Here is a 17,993-nt window from a genome sequence, read left to right on the forward strand (position 1 = left end):
ATAATTATACCACAATAACTATGTTTTTTCATTTAGTTTTAATTAAATGACCAAATTTATAGAACGAGATCATAAAAACCAAAAGTGAATATATTAAATAAATATGAATACAGTTATAAGAATGAATGTATACTTTAACTTTGTTAATTTTATTTTTTTATTTTTTTATGATTATTTAAGAGTTGCTTATATCTCTTTTGAAAAGGATTTTCTTGGATGACTTGATTAATTATGAATGTTTAATTAAATAACTTATATCAAATAAAGCGAGGAGTAAATTTCATTTAAATATATTTATACACAAAAAAAATAATTAAAAAATAAAAATTTTAACTCCGCCATCTATAAACTTATTAGTTTAATTTGCTGGTTTCAATCTCGGGTAAAGGAGAAGGGTTTACATCAGATAGTTTACATCAGATAGTTTTTGAAAAAGGCCTCAACATTTTAGTTCGCTTTAGGCCTTTAAGAACGTTGAGACGGCCCTGCTTGGTGTAAGGGAGTACAAGCAAGATGGATAGCAAAAGTATGAATAAAAAATCAAATGATTTTGTTATTGTCATACATTTTTAATACACAACGTTCATATATACATTGATTCATAGATACCCGGCTAAAATTGAATTCGAACTTAACACCTTGCAGTTTGTTACAAACTACAATAGGTTACTTAAGTTATTGTTATTATTGTATAGTTATGAATATATTCATAGTTAAATTGGCTCTATAACGCAAACTCACATCTCTAACATTACTTCTAGATTCACCTCATTTGGCCACAATAAAACTTGAAGTATCATTGCTTGTGAGTGACACTATTTCAACACATTTATATCATTGAGTTAGATGCTCTTAGATAAAAGTTAAATGTGACAGTCAATTTAGAATAAACATAATAAATGAAATTCGATAATAGTCCACAACGAGGCTTTAAGATTAAAACCTCAATGGGCTAGGTTACAATAACATGACATTTTAAAATAGAATTTGAAACCTTACACAACACATAACCTAAATATACCCTCCACTTGCTATGTCACTTCACAAAAGTCCAAACCATCCCAATTTATTTCCCACGAGTTTACTACTCTACTTTAAATACATACTTTTTTTACTATTTCAACTGAAGAAAAAAAAATAGATGATTTAACTCAAAAGTCCAAACTACCCCCTCATATTCAACCATATAACTTTTACAGAATGTTAAGAAAGGAAAAAAAGAAAGAAAGTAAGAATGAACAGATATAACTCATCAAAACAAAAATAAAAATGAAACGAATATTAAACAAATTTCCGTATACGAGTCTGGGTCGGGTTTGGGTACATGCTAGTAGAGAAAGTAAGAAACCCAATATCTGGTCGTACACATGAGTCATGTATAGGTAAGAACCGATTTCGAATCAAATACATCAGGCGGATCCGAAACCGGGTATTTTGTGCACCTATACAAATAAACATATGATTTGCGTTTTATCCATAAAAAATATAAAAAATAAAAAAAATAAAAAACCTGAAATACCGAAAATGGATTCATTCCAAATCGGAGCCCTAAATAGAAAACCCATATTCATTTCCTGTTGCTATCATTCAAAAACCGATCCATCGTTGCATCATTCATTTCTCTCTCGTGTTTACATTTTAGCTCAAAAAATTATTCTTCACGGTTCAATCTCTAATTGCAATTCTCTAATCGCAAAACACATTGGCTTATATTTTTTTTACGCCATCGTTTTTGCTCTCTAATTGTTGTCGTCTGTATATACATATATTTCTTATATAATAATAATAATAATAATTTATAATTAGGGTTTCAGATCGGTATCGGCGGTTAGTTAATTCATTAGCTTTTACTTACGCCACAGTTCAATATGAACAACAACAACAACAACAATAATAATAATAATTACGCACGTGGAGGTGGTGGTGGTGGTAGGTATCCACCGGGAATTGGCCGCGGCGGCGGCGGCGGCGGCGGCGGTGGTGGTGGAGGTTATTATGGAAATGCTAACCCTAATTTTCAGCAACAGAAGAGTTACCAGCAGCAGCAGCAACAGTATCCGCAAAGGAATCCGGTGCAGTTTCAACAACAGCAGCAGCAGCAGCAATGGTTGAGGAGGAATGCGGTGGGGAACGAGTCGAGTGCGGTGGATGAAGTCGAGAAGACGGTGGCGGCTGATGCTAGGTATGGTTGGTGGTTAATGTTGTGTTGGATGTTTATGTGTATGTTAGGGGTGTAAACGAGGCGAGCCTGAGCTCGACGAATTGGCTCGTTTATTAATTTATTAGTTGTTTTATATGAGCTTAAATGACCCTAAGCTCGGTTGGGCAGTGTGAAGCTAATACATACAGTTAGTGGTTAACATTATGTTAGATGTTTATATGTATGTTTTGCTTATTCTTGATGCTGCAATGTGTGTTATTATGTTTGTTTTGTTTAGCCAAATGGTGATTGAATTGCATAAAACATCAAGGTTACTTATCCGGTTTTGTGTACTGAGTACTTTGATTGTTGAATGTTAGCTTCTGATCTGTTTAACATGATCATATAGTCTTGTTTATAAAGGAGAATTTGATGTATGGTTTAAACTCTTTATGTTATATATATGGTGTTTTGGTGTTAGGTGGTACAAATATATGGAAGTCTTGTTTAATGGCGTTAATTTTGCTTTTTAAGGTAGTATATTTGTTATTGTTGTAATCATCTTGTTTGTTTATAACGGAGAATTTGATGTATGGTTTAAACTTTTTTATGCTAGATATATGGTGCTACAAATATATGGAAGTCTTGTTTAATGGCTTTAATTTTGCTATTAAGGTGGTATATATGTTGTTGTAGATGATTTGTGCATTTTCTGTATTCTTGTATATGGCGTGTGCGATGTTAAAAGTGTGTTTGTTGGCTATTGTTGACTAAAGTGGAAGTCTAAATGTCCAATCGTTTGTCTCATTGCAGTTCTCAAGATTGGAAGGCCCAGTTGAGGCTCCCACCGGCTGATACGCGATACAGGACAGAAGTATGTTTGTTTCTGTTATACACGTTATAATTCTGTTGTCTGAGAATATAATTTAAAATTATTTATTAATTTTCCATTCTCTCAGGATGTGACAGCCACAAAAGGAAACGAGTTTGAAGACTACTTTCTCAAGCGTGAGTTACTTATGGGGATATATGAGAAGGGGTTTGAGAGGCCATCTCCAATTCAGGAGGAAAGCATCCCCATTGCTCTCACGGGAAGTGATATTCTTGCAAGAGCTAAAAATGGCACGGGGAAGACAGCTGCTTTCTGCATTCCCGCTTTAGAAAAAATTGATATAGACAAAAATGTCATTCAAGGTTTTAAGTTTTAACTATTCAACTATTCTATGGTTTTTGATATCTGATTTGTGAAAAGCTTACATGTTATCCATTTTGCAGTTGTTATACTTGTTCCAACCCGAGAGTTGGCTCTTCAGACGTCACAAGTGTGTAAAGAACTTGGAAAACATCTAAGCATTCAAGTCATGGTAACCACTGGTGTGACGAGCTTGAAAGATGACATCATGCGATTATACCAACCAGTTCATTTACTTGTCGGTACTCCTGGAAGAATATTAGATCTTGCAAAAAAAGGAATCTGTGCATTGAAAGATTGTGCAATGCTTGTTATGGATGAGGTGCAACTTAATTATCTGTGTAATTATTTCTGTTAATAGTCTCATTTTTTTTAATTTTGTATGTTAGTTATATCTTTCCTATATTTTTTCAGGCTGATAAACTTTTGTCACCGGAGTTTCAGCCATCAGTAGAGCAACTGATTCATTTTATGCCTAGGAATCGTCAAATTTTAATGTTTTCCGCAACATTTCCTGTCACAGTCAAGGATTTCAAAGATAGATATCTTCAGAAGCCGTATGTAATTAACCTCATGGACGAACTTACACTTAAGGGAATAACACAGTTTTATGCTTTTGTTGAAGAACGACAGAAAGTTCACTGCCTCAACACTCTTTTCTCAAAGGTTTTAGCTTTTTTATAATCAGAATATTTACAAGTTCAAACATCTAGTTATTTGATTATTAAAACTTTATTTAGCATAACCACATGTTATAGGTGATTTTCTGATTTTGTTGATTATTTAATACAAATTAATCAATTTTAACACGCATATCCAAACACCGTTTTTGTAGATTCTCTTTTACTAATCAGAAGCTTAACATTTCTGCTTTCTTATTTACAGCTTCAAATCAACCAATCAATCATTTTCTGCAATTCTGTAAACCGGGTTGAACTATTGGCGAAGAAAATTACAGAGCTTGGTTACTCTTGTTTCTACATTCATGCTAAAATGCTTCAAGATCACCGTAACAGAGTTTTTCATGATTTAAGTAACGGTGCTTGCAGGAATCTTGTCTGCACAGGTACTGCTTGTTTTATTTTAGTTTTTCTATTGCGTTATAGTTTTTTTAAATTATTTTGTTAACTTAAATCTCTTGCCATTATTTTTTCAGATTTGTTCACTAGGGGTATTGATATTTAAGCAGTAAACGTTGTTATCAATTTTGACTTTCCGAAAAACTCTGAAACATATCTGCACAGGGTATGGTTGTAATAATATTTTATAGTTTGGTTACCGTATTTAAATCTTAAGAAAATATTAAATGATTCCTAATGCAGGTTGGTCGATCAGGGAGGTTTGGACACCTTGGTTTAGCAGTGAATCTTAATACTTATGAAGATCGTTTTAATCTGTATGCATATTATTCCTTTATACTTGCAAGAGTTTATGATTTAAAATTTTAACTCACTTTTATTAAACTCACTTGCTTTTATCTTCTTTCCTCAGGTATAGGATTGAACAAGAACTTGGAACCGAGATAAAGCAGATCCCTCCGTTTATTGATCAGGCTATTTATTGTCGGTGATTGGACTACCTTAACGTAGAAGATGCTGCGTGGTGATTGGTGGTGAGTTTTTACTGTTAAACTATAATTTTGTGAAATTGATATAAATTAATAGAAACGTCGTTCCCATAAAAGGAACCCAAGGACCATATTCTGCTTCAATTTGAGTTTTACTCACATCTCGAATAAATTCAAGTCACTTGCTACATGACAAAACATTGTTTAAATCATAGTTTTAGAAAGTGATTAATTTATAATATTTTTATAATGTGAAAACGTTTTTTGTGATTATTTTGAAGATGGTTAATTTTTTAACTTGAATGGTTCAAATGATGCATTCTTAAGCCAGGTTTTGCTCAATGTGGCACATTCTAGTAATGACACTTTTTAAAACATGATTTATTTTATTAGTATTATTTATAAATAGACATTTTTCTGTTCATTCTAGAATTCGATCACACAGTTTCTTGTTATAAATATTAGAAGGCTACAAGTGAAAAACTTTAATATATGTACGGGGTCATATTCCCTATTAGTCAGTCAAAGTGCATGTGCTGAACCACATGGCAAACATTTAGTTGCAGAAGACAAAAATTTGCTCTTTCATGTTACCTGTAAAACTTCCAACAATAAGTGTTAGGAAAATATGATTTTTATGGTGTACTATACATTCAATAGTAATGCTAGTTAATTCCCAATTTCCCATGTGATGGAGATGGGATCCTGACCATGTTAAAAACATCATAAATTCCAACTTTGAAAGTACCCGTACTGAACCGAAAAAATCGTCAAGGCCGACCCTTGGGTAAGGCGAGCCGGGTGATCGGCCGAGGCACGTAATTTTTGCGGTTCAAAATTTTTTTAGATATATGTTACTTTTTTTTATAAAATAGGTATGGATCTTAACCATTTCAAATATAATTTTTTTTATCCGTAATTTATTTAAGCTATTGGGCCTAAACTAAATTGAAACATTAAAAAATGTAACATTAATTGTCGTTTTAAAATTTTAGTTTATATATTTTGTTACTTGTTAGGGTCTCTACGGGCCTTTTTTATTACGGCTTGGTCAAGGTATTTAAATGCTCGGAGACGGCCCTGAAAATTGTATATCGAATACCGTACCAATTTCCTTGGTTTGGTACGATTGAACATTCCAACATTGAACGGTACCGATACTAAAACATGAAAAAAACGAATACTGGTACTGGTTGTGTTAAGTTGGTACTGTTTCGGTATGGTAACAATATTCGGTAATTAATGCTCCTAACGTATGTATATCTAAGTTATATATATATACGTACATGCTATAAAACCAAGTTATGGGGATAAAGCTGAGATTATATTCATAAGTAGATTATATTAGGTTCATTGTTGACTCACTTTTTTTTTATTTACAGGTGGCAGTGACATGGATCCAGTCTTGTTGAAGACTCTTGGAATAACATAATTATGTTGGGATGAGAATTGGTTTCTTAATTTAAGAGGTTGGGTTTTTTCTTCTGTTCTTAACCAAAGTCAACACTGAAAGTGAGATGATGCTTTGTGTTTTGAGGTGTTTTTAGGTAACCACTTCAAGACTAATGTTTCTTTTGTTTTATGTTTGACAATGTCGTCGTGTCTTGTCTTTTAAGACTGTTTAATATGTGGTCGTGTCTTGTCTTTTAAGACTGTTTGATATGTGGTAACAGCCATGTTAAGTTGCTTTTAAGCTTCCTTGATGCTTAAAGAACTGGTTTTGGAGTTTGGATAACAGTTGCAGTTCATTTTAAAGATATAATATAAACGTACGCCTGGTAAGTTGTGCGCGATAATGGGGTCAGAGCGGGTTCGTTTTTTAAAAGTTGTTTTGGTTTGGGTTAGAAATTAGAATGTATTTAGACCAAAGTGGGTGGTTTTGTGTAAAAAAACCTCTGCCACCATGAGTGTCATCTTCACTGTAATCGACTACACTACAACTGTTGATATTGTCGATACAGCACCATTGTTGTCCACAAATCATTGCCTCTACTACAGGCATTGGCGCCAACACCACTCTCGTCCCCTTTACTAAGACCAACTATTTTGCCACCTTCATTGCTGTTCTTTGTCATTAGCCGCCAGTGATACTTTTTAAAACATCCCATTATAAAATACTAAATGGTATAAAGCAGTGTATATTAGCAATGAACTATATTTTTTATCTTCGATTTTCTATCTAGTGCTTCTTGATGGTCAAAGGCAACATAATTCTAAAAACTACGTAACCAACTGCCACACCGTATGAACAACATCCGAAGCAAGAATATTAGAGCGGCCAGAGATATGTCGCTTAGGCTAAAGCGAAAAATAATAAACATATCGACATAAGAGTAGTATTTAATATGTGTATGTATTAAAAAGATGTTAGTGGTGGTATTCAATGTGACATCTGCGGTGCGGGCACGGGCTAGAGCAACATCACAACAGTACATATAGTGCATTTCGGTGGCAAACGACTACAAACAAAAAAATAAAACTATACTTACAATGCATCCTCAAGACAGACGGAGATCTAACTGATGGAACATATTCATGTACTCAACCGAGAGTTCTCATGTAGTTAACATACGTCTTTTAAGTTTTAATCTTTAAGCGGTTGTTGTCATGTAATCGATCGAATCCTTTTAAAAGAGGCCTCATATTCAAGTCTAGTTTCTACAAGCTACATTTTATCTAATTACATTTAACATGTTTTATTAAACATGGTACCAATAGGGTCCTATGATTTAACGTAACGTAACGAGTTCTCAAACTAAAAGAAAACATATATTCCTTTTTTGGAATACCAAATAGTATATGAAGAAGACATGCTCTTTAATTATTATTATTATTATTATTATTATTATTATTATTATTATTATTATTATTATCATTATTATTATTATTATTAAAACGAAATAATATGAAAGATAAAGCTTGGTCTTACTTAACCGACCTAGTGAGTCAGAGAGATATTATTTAAGCAGACTTCTTTAAACGTAGTATAGACTAATAAATTCACACAAACAATAAAATGTGTTAATTGAAATGTGAGCGTATAAATGCAGGGGAAAGCCAGAAAAAATGAAACAAAGCAATAAATTTTTTACTTTTCCCTGTTTGTTCTTTATCTATAGAAATTACTTTTTTTTATTAATTTTCTTTTTAATACAAAATTGACCAAAACTCCTATCTACTCTATTCAATGTTGTAAAAGTATTATTACAAGGCTGAGTACTCGCTACAAGATATGTCGTCGAGGTGACTTTCTGTAAGTCCCTAGTTACTATGAATCGATCAAATTCGGTCAACCTTAGCCAAGGCCCCATCTTATCGGTGAACTTGGACCGGTTTTGACTCAAAAAATAAATCAAAATTCATATTTCTATAATATTAACGAACAAATATCATTTTTTAATTAATGATTAGTAATTTTTAGAATATCTCTAAAAATGTATTTCTTTTATTTATATTGATATTCACCTATTTTGTTATAAATATTAGTAAACTTATTATATTTGACATATACGTAATATACAAAAATTAATTTTCTTTATATTTACCATGTCCGAGTACTCTGAGTACACCCAACTCCCCAGTTAGCCGAATAGGGTCCGTCTAGCGACTTTTGCAACCGTGACTCTATTATCATATTATATGTTTTTAAACTGTCACAAATCTAAATTTTTGTGTTTCAGATTTAAATATATATAACACTAGTAAAAGCTAGAAAAAAACTACATGATTAAGATAGGGTCTTTAAGCCACTCGGTCCAATTTGTACAACTTTTACTATCCTTATTTGCAATCCATGAAAATGAATAAATAAGGTATATCTTTTTTACTAACTGCAATAGAAAAAACTGTTTCATTCCGGGACCGTCAAATAATCCACCACACGGAAAGAATAATCATTTGAGCCAAATTTCTCTTCTTACTGGTGAATGATAATGCGTCAAACCAAACCATTATTTTCGAAACAAAAAAACTGTCACTAAAAACTGCCACTTGCTAATTTTGTATTTTAGTTTTGTTAAAAACTTTTGAGATGGATTTTTTTTAATGTTAAAAGTTTATTTTTATTTTTTAATTTACACATGTGGAATGATAATAATTTATAAGAACAAGATCAAGTATAGTGTATTGGTTTAATGCAACCAGAAACCAAAGTACAATGTTGAAGTAAACTAAACAATTTTGTCATTTCAATTCATAAAAATTAAAACATGAAAAGTTTAAAACCTATGTGAGTGAAAACCAAAAACCCATTATTTCTTTCTTTCTTTCTAATTTGACAATATTAGACAGGACTCAGGAGGTCATGTCAGTGGTCAAACAATTATAAACAAGTGAAAGCTAAGTCAACTTAAAAACTTTATCTTTATAGCATAGTCTTTAATATATCTATCTATTATTACCTCTAGTTACACGTCTCGTCACAACTCACAACCATTTTTACGTGTAGTGAGAAAAAAGTTATATATATACAGACTATACCTTAGGTAATTGAATAGTAAGCAAATAGTAAATAAGTGTTATATACTGATAAATCAAAATGATTGGTCATATATAAATTATGACCATGATGCAAACATATCAGAGGTCTTTAAAAAATCACACGATAAATCGTTGTTTCTAATTAACTAGTTTATAAGATTAATTATAAGGGCACTTATAGTGGGGCAAAAAATGGCCACAAATTGGGCGATTTTGTGGATGAACACCGCCCCCAGATGATAAATGGGATGATAGGGGGGAGTGTTTTTTTCGCCAGATTTCTTTGAAAAATACTGTTATTATATTGTGTTGTGTGTCGTGTATATATATATATATATGTGTGTGTGTATTGAGCTACAACACCACTACACCTCTAATATCAAAACTCACTATTTGATGAATTGACATCCCATGACACAAAGCGTCCAATTCTATAGCTCATCTATTACACATAGCCTAATTGTGTGTTCTTATGATCTTATCCCTCTGTAACCAATGGAAATGATGGGGAGCATATATTAGTTTTGTACTTGATTACAAATGGTCTAGTCTTGTCGTCCTTTCAAATGAGTGAAATTTAACCCTCCTAATTTTATAAACCTCATATCCCCCTAAGCCAATTGAGCTTTCATAACATGCCAGGTACGAAACGGTAAGACACAATGACTGTGCTACCAAACACGACACGATAACTAATCGTGTCATTTTTTTCTAAACATGAACATAAATATATTTAATAACATGTTAACCTGTTAGGGGACTTATTTAAAGACATGATGAATAATACATGTATAATAAAATAAAATTTTCAAACCGAGTATATAAGATGGCATGTAAGTTGGGAACGTATATGAAATTACTAAGGTTACCGGACTCCAAATTCCTCATGGCCACTTCATACAAAAATAGTACATAGTAGACACAACAAGAAAATGCTGGTCATGTGGCTAAACGTCGCATTTGCATTTTGCCATAACGATACCGTAACAAATGTAACTGAATGTGAATTTACTTTTTGTTTATAGTGTTTTAGTTCTGCCACAACAAAGAACACGACAGAAACCGATCAAATTTGCATAGACTCACCACCTCAACGCCCAGGATCAACAACACTTGGATCTTATCAAGGCCCGAGTTTTACCTACCGACGTCACCCCATTAATCCATCTCAATTTTTATTTTTATTTTTCTTTTTATGTCTAGCTTTTAATTCAAGTATCATAACGCACGTAATCAAAACCAACTGAATTCTTATAAACTTACCACCTCAACGCCTAGGTCTATCAGACTATCACCACCCGGGTTTTACCGACCTACCTAACACTAGTTAATGTTACAAAAATAGTTCTCCACAAAATGCAAAATCTATCCATGGTTTGATAATAGATCAATCACTATATTTTGATGCAAGCTTGCAATAAATGCATGTATAGACTTCATCCAATCCAGCTTGCAATTAGCCGATCTTCGGTACACAATTGATCAACTGACAACTCCTTTCACACTTTATCTCTCTCACACTTAATATTATTATTACTGCTCAAAGTTAACCTCCTTTAACTTGTTCTTCTACTTCTAATTCATTCTTACATTGTAATGGTGAGAGCACCGTGTTGCGAGAAGATCGGGTTGAAACGAGGTCCGTGGGATAAAAAAGAAGACGACATTTTGATCGAGTACATTAAGAAAAACGGGCATGGAAGCTGGAGATCTCTTCCGAAACAGGCTGGTACGTACTAGATCATATTCCCGTCTTCTTGGAGATCATACTGTTTCAACAAAACAGTATAATCAATAATATGTTAACTTTAGTTTACTGTGAAAAGCGAATTAAAGTTGACATCTATTAAGTTCAGGTTCATCAAAAATATTAAAAAGCAACAATGTGATGTTTTCAATATTGTTGATGAACCTGTAAGCTTAGGATTTTGTTGTAAAATAAGAAAGAATAAAGAGTTAAAATGTTTTGAGTGATATACTGATATAGTGATACTTTTAGGGCTTAATAATTTAAATGTTGAATTGTTTAAATATATATAATAATGATATTATTATGTTCAATAATTTTAACCTTTTGATAACAGTTATGTTTTATATAACTAGAGTAGTTGTAACTTTTGGTTCAAAGTTGATTAATAAAAGTAGCAATTAACACAAACTAAAGTGAGAAAAGTTTTTTTTTTAACGGCCAACTAAGTAACGCCGAGTACTCCGTACGCGGCCCCCATTGGCTAAAGGTAGCCTGAGCCGGCCACTAGTCCGGACGGACGGAGCCCCTAGCGGTCCACCTATTGAGGGATTCACCGGATAAAACCCGACCCCCACGCCCGCCAAAATGCACGACAGCGAGGAGCCGGTAAAACCGGGTGAGATCAGGACTCGAACCCTGGCAAGCTAGGGTCATCCCTCATATCTCCCATATAAATTGGTGGTAGTGAGGTTTGAACCCCCTACCTCTTACTTGTAAAGTGAGTGCTCTACCATTGAGCCACAACCAATTTATTTAAAGTGAGAAAAGTTAACTTTTAGTAACTTTATTTGAATAATAAATTTATTGGTAACATGGGGTTACAAATAAAGCAAGTGAAGTTCGAGCTTGATTCAATGCTATCAAGATACGATTAAACTTGATTCGATTGAATCGATACAACTCAAACAACGAACACACAAAAAGAATATAGTGATAACTTTAAATATTGTTATAAAAAATTATAACTCAAAAACCTTGATTACAATCTCTCTTTCTATACGGATAACCCTAACTCGGTAAACAAATATTTATAGACTCACCTTGGTGAACAAACAAACTAATTAAACCCTAATATTACCTTTAAATCCATTAACACAAATAATAGATTACTCGGGTCCGAGCCTCCTCAACTCACAGACTTGTAAGTTGGCTTGTCCTTCGAACGGGAACTACCAACAGTAGTTCCCGTGCAAAGTGCAAAAGCCAAGTTTGGCTTGAAAAGGATTTAACTTTTAAGTCAGTTTAAGAGCTTAAATTAAATGCATATATACATTTATCGTGTGACAGGCAAACATATATATTTATAGAGATATTGTTAGGTAAGGATGTTGTTGGATGGGTCCAAAATTTAGGAAGAATGGAGTTTTATGTTATTCAAACATTGAAGGTGACAGAATTAGTTGTCAAATACTAAAATGACAAAAATATAAGATGCTATTTTGAAACTCGTTTAGAAAAAATGGAGTATATTACTAGGTAATGTGTACACAAAATGACGTCATTTACGGGTACGTAAACAACAAAACATCATATGATACAAGCGTACACCGCATACTACATTGTTGTGTGCAAAGTATATTTACTAATCACTTCTTTAATAGTAAGGACCGAGATTAGTCATCTCAGTGTTAAATGTGTACTACTTCATAAAAAAATAGTACTTTATATAACGAGATTAGTCACCTCCAACGTTAGGGGTGCTTCCGGTTCTGTCGATGCTTGAAACAATTTTGTCTTCTCCATATTACTATTCAAATGAGAAAGAGGGGTGGGGGGCGTAACATTAGAGAGAAAATAAGAATACTTGAAGCAAGGATGGGTGTTTGATGTGATGACTAACTTGACGGTAGAGTCACGGGGCGACATATTTGACCTTTAGCGTCTGAGTTTTGCTAAGCCAACAACCTTTTCCTGACTATATGTTGTTGGTATAGGTCGATGTTACGAGTTTTTAAAAGAATATGGACTGCGGATTCTAAAAGAAGTTCAATTTAAGAATTATAAGTTATAACCATAGTTTAGGTATTAATTATTTATGAAAAACAAGTATGACAAAAATCTTCACCACCTCCCAAAAAAACTATTCTTCTACTATTGTTCCTAGTTTATATTGGTGAAGGTGTAGGCTATTCTTTTTCTTGCTTACTACATTTAAAGTATATGTACAATATGTACAGCCTTCTGCTTTTGAGTTATGACTATAGGAGCTACGTCACCAATACATATATGTCAATGTTCACTTGTATACAACATGCTGTATTAAAATCATACATATATAATTATTATTAGAGGGGTGCAAACTAGTTGAGCCAAGCCCTCGCTTGACTAGGCTTGAGCTTGGCTTGTTTAACTTACACAGAGCTCGAGCTCGGCTCGTTTCGAGCTCTATTTTTAAAGCTTGAGCTCGGCTCGTTTACTATTTATCAATTATTTTTTTATAATTATAATTATTTTTATATACTTTTTTTCTATTATATAATTATATGTATAAAATAATACATATTATTTAGTTATTTTTATTTATTTTTTCATAACATTATATATATATATTAATTATAATATAGTGGGTCGTAACTTGGATTGGGAGAAGTGGTGTATGTTCAATTTCGTTAACTTCCCATTATAGTGGGTCGTCGCTTGCCTTTGTTGTATTGTTCTTTAGTTTTTTCGGTTTATTTTCCTTTGTTTGCTGGCTACTTGCCTCTTGTAAGTGGTTCTCTTTGGTTTTTTAATATATTTGGCTTTTCAAAAAAAAAAAATAATAATAATATTTATATATAAATTTTAAAAAATTATATTAATGAGACTCTTTTAGGCTCGCGAGCCAGCTCGAGCTCGATAATTTAAACTCGGGCTCGGGCTTGTTTATTAAACGAGCTTACTTTTAAGCTCAAACTCGGGCTCAAGCTCGATTAAGCTCAGCTCAATCGAGGTTTTTAACGAGCCAAGCTTGAGTAGCTCGCGAGCAGCTCGGCAAATAATTAAAAGTACGCTTACATATTGTTTTGAATTTTATTTCATAAATGTTAATAAGCATTTATTAACCATAAATTATCTTTTGTAAAACTTTCCAATTTCTTAATAAAAATGTTGCATGTATATATAGTTTCATAACATTTTTCTCTATTGAAATTCGAAATGTAGATAACCTATACATGTATTTTTACCTTTGGTCATAGGTCTTCTTCGTTGCGGGAAGAGTTGTCGTCTACGATGGGCAAATTACCTCCGACCAGACATCAAACGCGGTCCTTTCACACCGGAAGAAGAACAGCTCATTATGCAGTTACATGCCATTCTTGGCAACAGGTATTCTCTCTTTGGTTTTCTTAGTTTCTCACAATTAACAAGTTAAAGCGTGTTCGAGTCAAAATGTTAACTTTTGTTCGCATCAGATTTGATACGTTCGTTTCACTTTATCCGAATGTCTCAAATAATTAGCGTGTTAAATATGATCGTAACGTTTAGTCGTTTACAATTTTTTTAAAAAAATAATCTAACATGCTTTAAAAAGCATATTAAAAACACACCTTGATGACTTTCTACATGTGTAAAGTTTTCTGCTTTAAACTATTTATATTGGTTTAATAGTTGGTTACAAACCAAGTAAACTGTAAACCAAACCGAAACAGTTTAAAATCGACTCAGTTTGGTTTTCAGTTTAACCAAATTTAGTTATACGTTTTAAAAAAATTAATTCAGTTAAACCAGAACTGATAAACATTTATCCTGTTAAAATTAAGAGATTTTTATTTGAAACCGAAACCAAAACAAATTCATAAGGTTTTCAGTTCGGTTTTGACCATTTTGAATTCGGCCCTGTAAAGTAAAAAGTAAAAAGTACAACGCTTTGCGCGTTCACTTTACTCAACCTTCAATATTTTCAGGTGGGCTGCAATTGCTGCTCAACTACCCGGAAGAACTGATAACGAAATCAAGAACTTATGGAACACTCACTTAAGAAAATGGCTCGTGTCTAGGGGCATTGACCCACAGACCCACGAGTCGTTTTATCTAGAGGGCTCAGCAATACGCCTCCCCACCTCTTCTTCCACCCGCCACATGGCACAATGGGAAAGCGCCAGGCTGGAAGCCGAGGCCCGACTCTCAATGGAAGCGTCGGGTTTCTCACAACTCACATCACCCAACACCGACTATTTCCTTCGTATTTGGCACTCAGAAGTCGGCGAATCTTTTCGTAAGGGGAAACCGGGTTGCTTTAGCCCCGCTTCCCAGCCTTCGGTCTCTAGCACCACCACGGAAATGAGGACCAAACTAGACCACGAACCCGAGGTTACAATTACAAACCCGTCGAGCCCGAGTGAAATGGAAGATTCATCGGATACCGTGATGCAGTTGTTCTTTGATTTTCATGGGAACAATGATATGAGCTTCTTAGACGCTTAGTTTAGTTAAAAACTTAAAACTAGTTCGGGCTGGCAGGTTGACGGGTTTCGTTTTGGTAGTTTTGTTTAACCCGTGTCTATAAGAAGACTAAGTTTGTTTTTAGTTTTAACCAACGTCTTCGATGTATTATGATTAGTCGTAAACAAATCGACATGTTGAAGTAAACTTCATATATATATATATATATATATATATATATTTATGAAATTCGCCACGAAAAGTCCAAAACAACTATGTTCTTTATTAACTTGATTTAAGCATACTTTGTTTGCTTGTATGTTGATGCATATTGTATATTTGTATACCAAATGATCCGTAGGCATATTGTTATTTGATTTAAGCATACTTTTTTTAATTAACCAACAAATATATTGGTAAAACAAACATGGAATTGGAAGGTAAAGTGATTTGCTCACATATGTTGGTAATTATTATAAATGATCAATGGGTAATTTAAAATATAATTATTATCAACTCTATGTTAGTCCTTTCCAATGTGGTGTGTTGGTAGGGAGTTTGGGTTTCTTAATGGAGACTCAAGTTCAATTCTCATTTATAATATTTTGGGAAAACACGGGTGGCTCAATGAAGGAAGACTGAGATTTTTGTGATCTTCAGTTCGATCCTGTTTTACCACAAGTGGGCCTTCGGGCGGGTGAGTTTTTCCCGGAACTAGAGATAACTTGGAGGCACTTAAGAGCTCCGTACGGCTGGGTTGGGTCAGTTGGCGGTAACCTTTAGCCATTGGGTCACCCCGTACGAAGTACCTAGGCATTCTATGTTTGTTGAACGTTAAAAAAAATAATCAACTCTATGTTACTCTAATTAATTTTCAACTTTTTCAACGCATATAAAAATAAGTTTTAATTTAATTAAAAAATCAGTATTATTACGGATCTCTTAACTTATTACATGTTAGGCATTTTGGCTTGTACACTAGTCAAGAACCCCATAGGCTAAAATCAATGAGTTACGTTGTCTCATTATCTCTTTGTTTGGCGGGTTATGGTTTATCGCAATGGGAGGTGCATTCCAAGAACCGAAAAGGATGGAGAAGGAAGGCATCGTAAGGCTTTGCCTACGCTTTACTTGACCGTCCACCGTCATGATGTCAATGAAGAATGAGCATAAATAGTGTGATATTTATGATGCGATGCAAATACAAGTAAGAAGAAGTCGGTTTAAAACATTTTATATTCCTAATAACCAGTGTTTTCAACACCGGACCGGGTGAACCGATAGTTCGTCTGGTTCGCTGTCCGATCTGATTATGAAAATATTGTTAACAACTATAAACAATAACTATGAATGAAATTACAATATTACATGCATGCAGTTTAATTGTACAACTTTACAAGTATGTTGGGATCCGATACATGGAACGTATCTTTGTATTCAGTCTTTAATATTGGCCCAAACATTAATGGTTATATTGCCCCAAAACATTAATGGTTATATTGGCCCAAACTAGGGGTGTTTGAAAAGTCCGCAACTTGCTCGAAAAACATCTATGTGAAATTTGATCCTAAGTGCGAGTATGATTCCAACCGGTTTTACTACAATGGGTCTTTAGCGACGGCTTGGAGTTGCCTTTTGTCATTGGGTTACCCCATGTACACACGTTTTATTCGTTGGTCGTAAAGAAAAAAAAAGAATAGTAAGCAAATAATTAAAATTTCCATATTTTATATTTGATAAAAATAACGAGGGGCGCGTGTTAACTTTATAGGTCATCTAAAAATTGGTTTATACACAGTAGATATGGCAGTAGGTCATCTACAAAATTGGTCAAACGTTGCATTTGCATTTTCTTATTGCCAAAGTGGTATATTCACTGAGTCGGAGAAAAAACTAAGTCTGAGTCGGACAACTGAATCGGATCAGAAATTCGGTCTTGGTGATCTCCATACAATATTTTATTACCCTACAAAAGAATCGGATCAATAATTATTCCCTAACACCACCCCGCGGCCCGTTCGAAATTCTGCCAGTATTGCCAAAGAGTTATATACACTGAGCCGGAGAAAAATCTGAGTATGGGTCGAACCACTGAATCGGATCAGAAATTCGGTCTTGGTGACCACCATATAGTATTTTATGACCCTACGAAAGAATCAGATCATAATTATGCCCTGGCGCCACCTCGCGGCACGTTCGAATTTTTTCCAGTATTGCCAAATATGTTCACTAAGCCGAAGAAAAAAATGAGTATGGGTCGAACCACTGAATTGGATCAGATATTCGGTCTTAGTGAACACCATACAGTATTTTATGACCCTACGAAATTATCAGATCAATGATTATGCCCTAACGCCACCCCGCGGCCCGTTCGAAATTTTGCCAGTATTGCCAAAGGGGTATGTTCACTAAGCCGGAGAAAAAACTGAGTATGAATCAAACCACTAAATCGGATCAGAAATTCGGTCTTTGTGACCACCATACAATATTTTATGACCCT

The 17,993-nt window shown here is 33.8% G+C and overlaps 1 protein-coding gene and 1 pseudogene across 2 annotated transcripts; both read left to right on the plus strand.

Moving 5' to 3' along the window:
• Positions 1-1,868: 1,868 nt before the first annotated feature.
• Positions 1,869-6,432, plus strand: LOC143621219 (DEAD-box ATP-dependent RNA helicase 6-like; annotated as a pseudogene). The gene is made up of 10 exons (XR_013151478.1): positions 1,869-2,182; positions 2,954-3,014; positions 3,100-3,334; positions 3,416-3,654; positions 3,747-3,998; positions 4,218-4,398; positions 4,489-4,577; positions 4,655-4,728; positions 4,824-4,944; positions 6,282-6,432. The product of XR_013151478.1 is annotated as a DEAD-box ATP-dependent RNA helicase 6-like (transcript).
• Positions 6,433-10,612: 4,180 nt separating this feature from the next.
• Positions 10,613-15,714, plus strand: LOC143621035 (transcription factor MYB17-like). The gene is made up of 3 exons (XM_077092569.1): positions 10,613-11,107; positions 14,308-14,437; positions 15,016-15,714. The coding sequence occupies exons 1-3, from the start codon at positions 10,975-10,977 to the stop codon at positions 15,533-15,535; spliced, it is 783 nt and encodes a 260-aa protein (XP_076948684.1). The 5' UTR covers positions 10,613-10,974; the 3' UTR covers positions 15,536-15,714.
• The last annotated feature ends 2,279 nt before the right edge of the window (positions 15,715-17,993 follow it).

Source organism: Bidens hawaiensis, unplaced genomic scaffold (assembly GCF_021521415.1).
Source record: "Bidens hawaiensis isolate Kalapana, Puna unplaced genomic scaffold, B.hawaiensis_p1.1 tig00002772_1, whole genome shotgun sequence".
In the NCBI taxonomy this organism is placed as follows: Eukaryota; Viridiplantae; Streptophyta; class Magnoliopsida; order Asterales; family Asteraceae; genus Bidens; species Bidens hawaiensis.

Excerpts from the sequence above, each read along its gene's own strand:
- LOC143621035 (XM_077092569.1), top strand. The coding sequence starts at position 10,975 with ATGGTGAGAGCACCGTGTTGCGAGAAGATCGGGTTGAAACGAGGTCCG. Across the intron at positions 11,108-14,307 it reads ATCTCTTCCGAAACAGGCTG|GTCTTCTTCGTTGCGGGAAG; the intron begins GTACGTACTAGA and ends CTTTGGTCATAG. Across the intron at positions 14,438-15,015 it reads CATGCCATTCTTGGCAACAG|GTGGGCTGCAATTGCTGCTC; the intron begins GTATTCTCTCTT and ends CAATATTTTCAG.